This window comes from Elgaria multicarinata, chromosome 7 (assembly GCF_023053635.1).
Source record: "Elgaria multicarinata webbii isolate HBS135686 ecotype San Diego chromosome 7, rElgMul1.1.pri, whole genome shotgun sequence".
Classification (NCBI taxonomy): domain Eukaryota; kingdom Metazoa; phylum Chordata; class Lepidosauria; order Squamata; family Anguidae; genus Elgaria; species Elgaria multicarinata.
In genome coordinates, this window is record NC_086177.1 from 107,148,307 (window position 1) to 107,150,785 (window position 2,479).

General features: G+C 38.6%; 1 protein-coding gene across 1 annotated transcript; it reads left to right on the forward strand.

Annotated features, from left to right (window-relative positions):
• Positions 1–705: 705 nt before the first annotated feature.
• On the forward strand, positions 706–1,737 carry LOC134401979 (mas-related G-protein coupled receptor member H-like). The gene has a single exon (XM_063131341.1). It carries the CDS (start codon positions 706–708, stop codon positions 1,735–1,737), a length of 1,032 nt encoding a protein of 343 aa, XP_062987411.1.
• Positions 1,738–2,479: the final 742 nt, after the last annotated feature.

The window sequence follows — 2,479 nt, forward strand, 5'->3', positions numbered from 1 at the left end:
GAATGTGTTGGCATGTGGCATTTCTTCTTTTCTCTGTTTCTGCCTGACCAGTTCACTTCACGTTTGGTGCTCAGAACAAAGAGTCCAGTTGTCAATGTCTTTCCAGTTCTCCTTTTGTCACAACTAGTATTAAGCTCACATTTTATCTTATCTCCTGGAACAGCCTTTCTTCTGCTAATAGCGGGAGGAGATCTTTTAAAAACAATAACACACGTTTGTATATAACACAAATTGAAAAAACAATGGTCAACTTGGGTGACATCTCTCTGGCTGTATATAAGGAACTGAATCCATGTCGACCTCATTTCTTCTAGGAGGAGGATCTGTACAAGAAGAGGAGACAATTCCCAAAGAAGAGACTGAAGATGTAGGAATGGATTCATATGGGCTGTGTCACTTTCATATGTTCACCCATAATTCTGTTTCATTCATTTCCTGCATTAGTCTGTGAGTTTCTTTTTACAAAAACATCACATGAAAATGTGCCTTTAAACAAGACTTTAAAATGTATTTCCGTTCAAAAAAATATGTATTTTAAAATGTATGTTGATATCTTTGTGAACCAAAAACTATGTGACGTTGTTTGAGGAGTGTCAGATCTGGCAAATAACTATGTTCTGATCTGTATATTACTCCAAGGGGTTCACATCATATCAGTTCAGATCAGAATTTGAAAAGACTGAATAGCTCAGACATTCCTACATGATGACCAATCTGAGTGTGACATCTCAATCCTCCCAGGATGCTATACAAGATTTTCTAAAACTATACAATCGGACAGAGTTCCCAAATACATATTTTAGGCCTGAAGGTATCATTGTTGGGACTTTTGTTCTTTTTACATCCTTTTTTGGACTTCTGGGGAATGGAACAGTCATCTGGCTTCTTGGCTTCCAAATGAAAAGGAATAGTTTTACCACCTACGTCCTGAACTTGGCTGTTGCAGACTTTGGGGTCCTCATAGCAATACCATTAAAAGCAATAGGTGAGGCTCTTAAATCTCAGCCACATAAAAAGTACGTTGGTTTGCAATTGGCTCTTTTTTCTTCTTCTTTAATATTTTTCATGCACACCACGAGTAAACTTCTACTAACAACAATCAGTATTGACAGATGTGTGGCTGTCTTCTTCCCAATTTGGCATCGATGCCATCGGCCGAAAAAAATACCCACCATTTTGTGCACCCTCACGTGGGTTCTCGCTTTAATTTTCTATGGAATTCATTTGCTAGTTCTGTTTTTTTGCCATGGCCTATTATTCCAGGTTATTGTGAATGTTCTGATCTGTTATCCACTGATGGCTACTTCCACAGTGACCCTGCTTGTTAAAGCCTGCTCTAAAGGACACAAACTTAGGAGGACAAAGAGGTTAATGGTAATTCTGCTTACACTGTTATTTTGCCTAATCCTTGATATTCCAACAAATCTCTATGCTGTTTTTAGTTATTCTTACTTTTCAAATTGTTTTTTTCTCAATAAATTGTCCAATTCTGATTTTGGTTACCTAGAATTAGTTCACATGGAACTGAATATCTTGAAATCCCAGTCACATTTGCTTATGACTTCTGAGACCATTTCATTTGTCTCTGTCTGTCTAAATAGCAGTATCAACCCAATGCTTTATTTAATTGCTGGGAGAGGAAGGAAAGTTCAGTCCAGGGTATCGATGAGAGTTAGACTCCAGAGTGTTTTCACTGATGAAGAAAGCCTCAGGAACGAAGGGGACCACCCAGTTTAAATCCAGTTTTGATGATTTCTTAAAAGCCTAATGCTTCAAGTCTTGTTGGTCAACATATAAACAGGTCAAAAGTTTCTAATACTTTGATGTTATAGTTCTTTAGTTAAAGGGCAATTTCGGTGGGTGTCCTTCAAGGAACCAATTGTACCTCTAAAGGCTCTGCTAACCACACCTCTAGTTATAGTCTAGCATAGAATGAGGGATCCAAGCTGTTTCAGGCCACAGCTAGACCTAAGGTTTATCCTGGGATCATCCAGGGTTCGCCCCTGCCTGAGCACTGGATCCCCTGTGTGTCACCTAGATGAACAGATTTGACCCCTGGATGATCCAGGGATAAACCTTAGGTCTAGCTATGGCCTCAGTTTTTGTTAACATCTTGAAGATTTTTGGATGTGAAGGCTCCTGGGCAATCTCATTGTTATCTAGCTTAAGCTCTTAGCATATTTAAGTTTGTTGGTTCTGTACACAGAGGAAATTTGTCCTTTTTTAAGCTTCTTTTTAAATAATCATTTCCCCTTTGTAAATTTGCTTTCAGGATTAATAAAGTTCCTTGCTAGTCCTAGAATTGCATATCTGCAGAGGAACTTCAGGGCTCATCTACACCAAGCAGGATATTCCACTATGAAAGCAGTATGAAAGCAGTATATAAAAGGCAGGAGCCACACTATTGCTTTATAGTAGTATTGAAGTGCACTGCAGGATCTACACTACTGTTTTATAGCAGTAATGAACTGCACTGACA

What these genes read in the sequence shown, in the direction of transcription:
- LOC134401979 (XM_063131341.1), top strand. Translation starts at nt 706, where the DNA reads ATGACCAATCTGAGTGTGACATCTCAATCCTCCCAGGATGCTATACAA.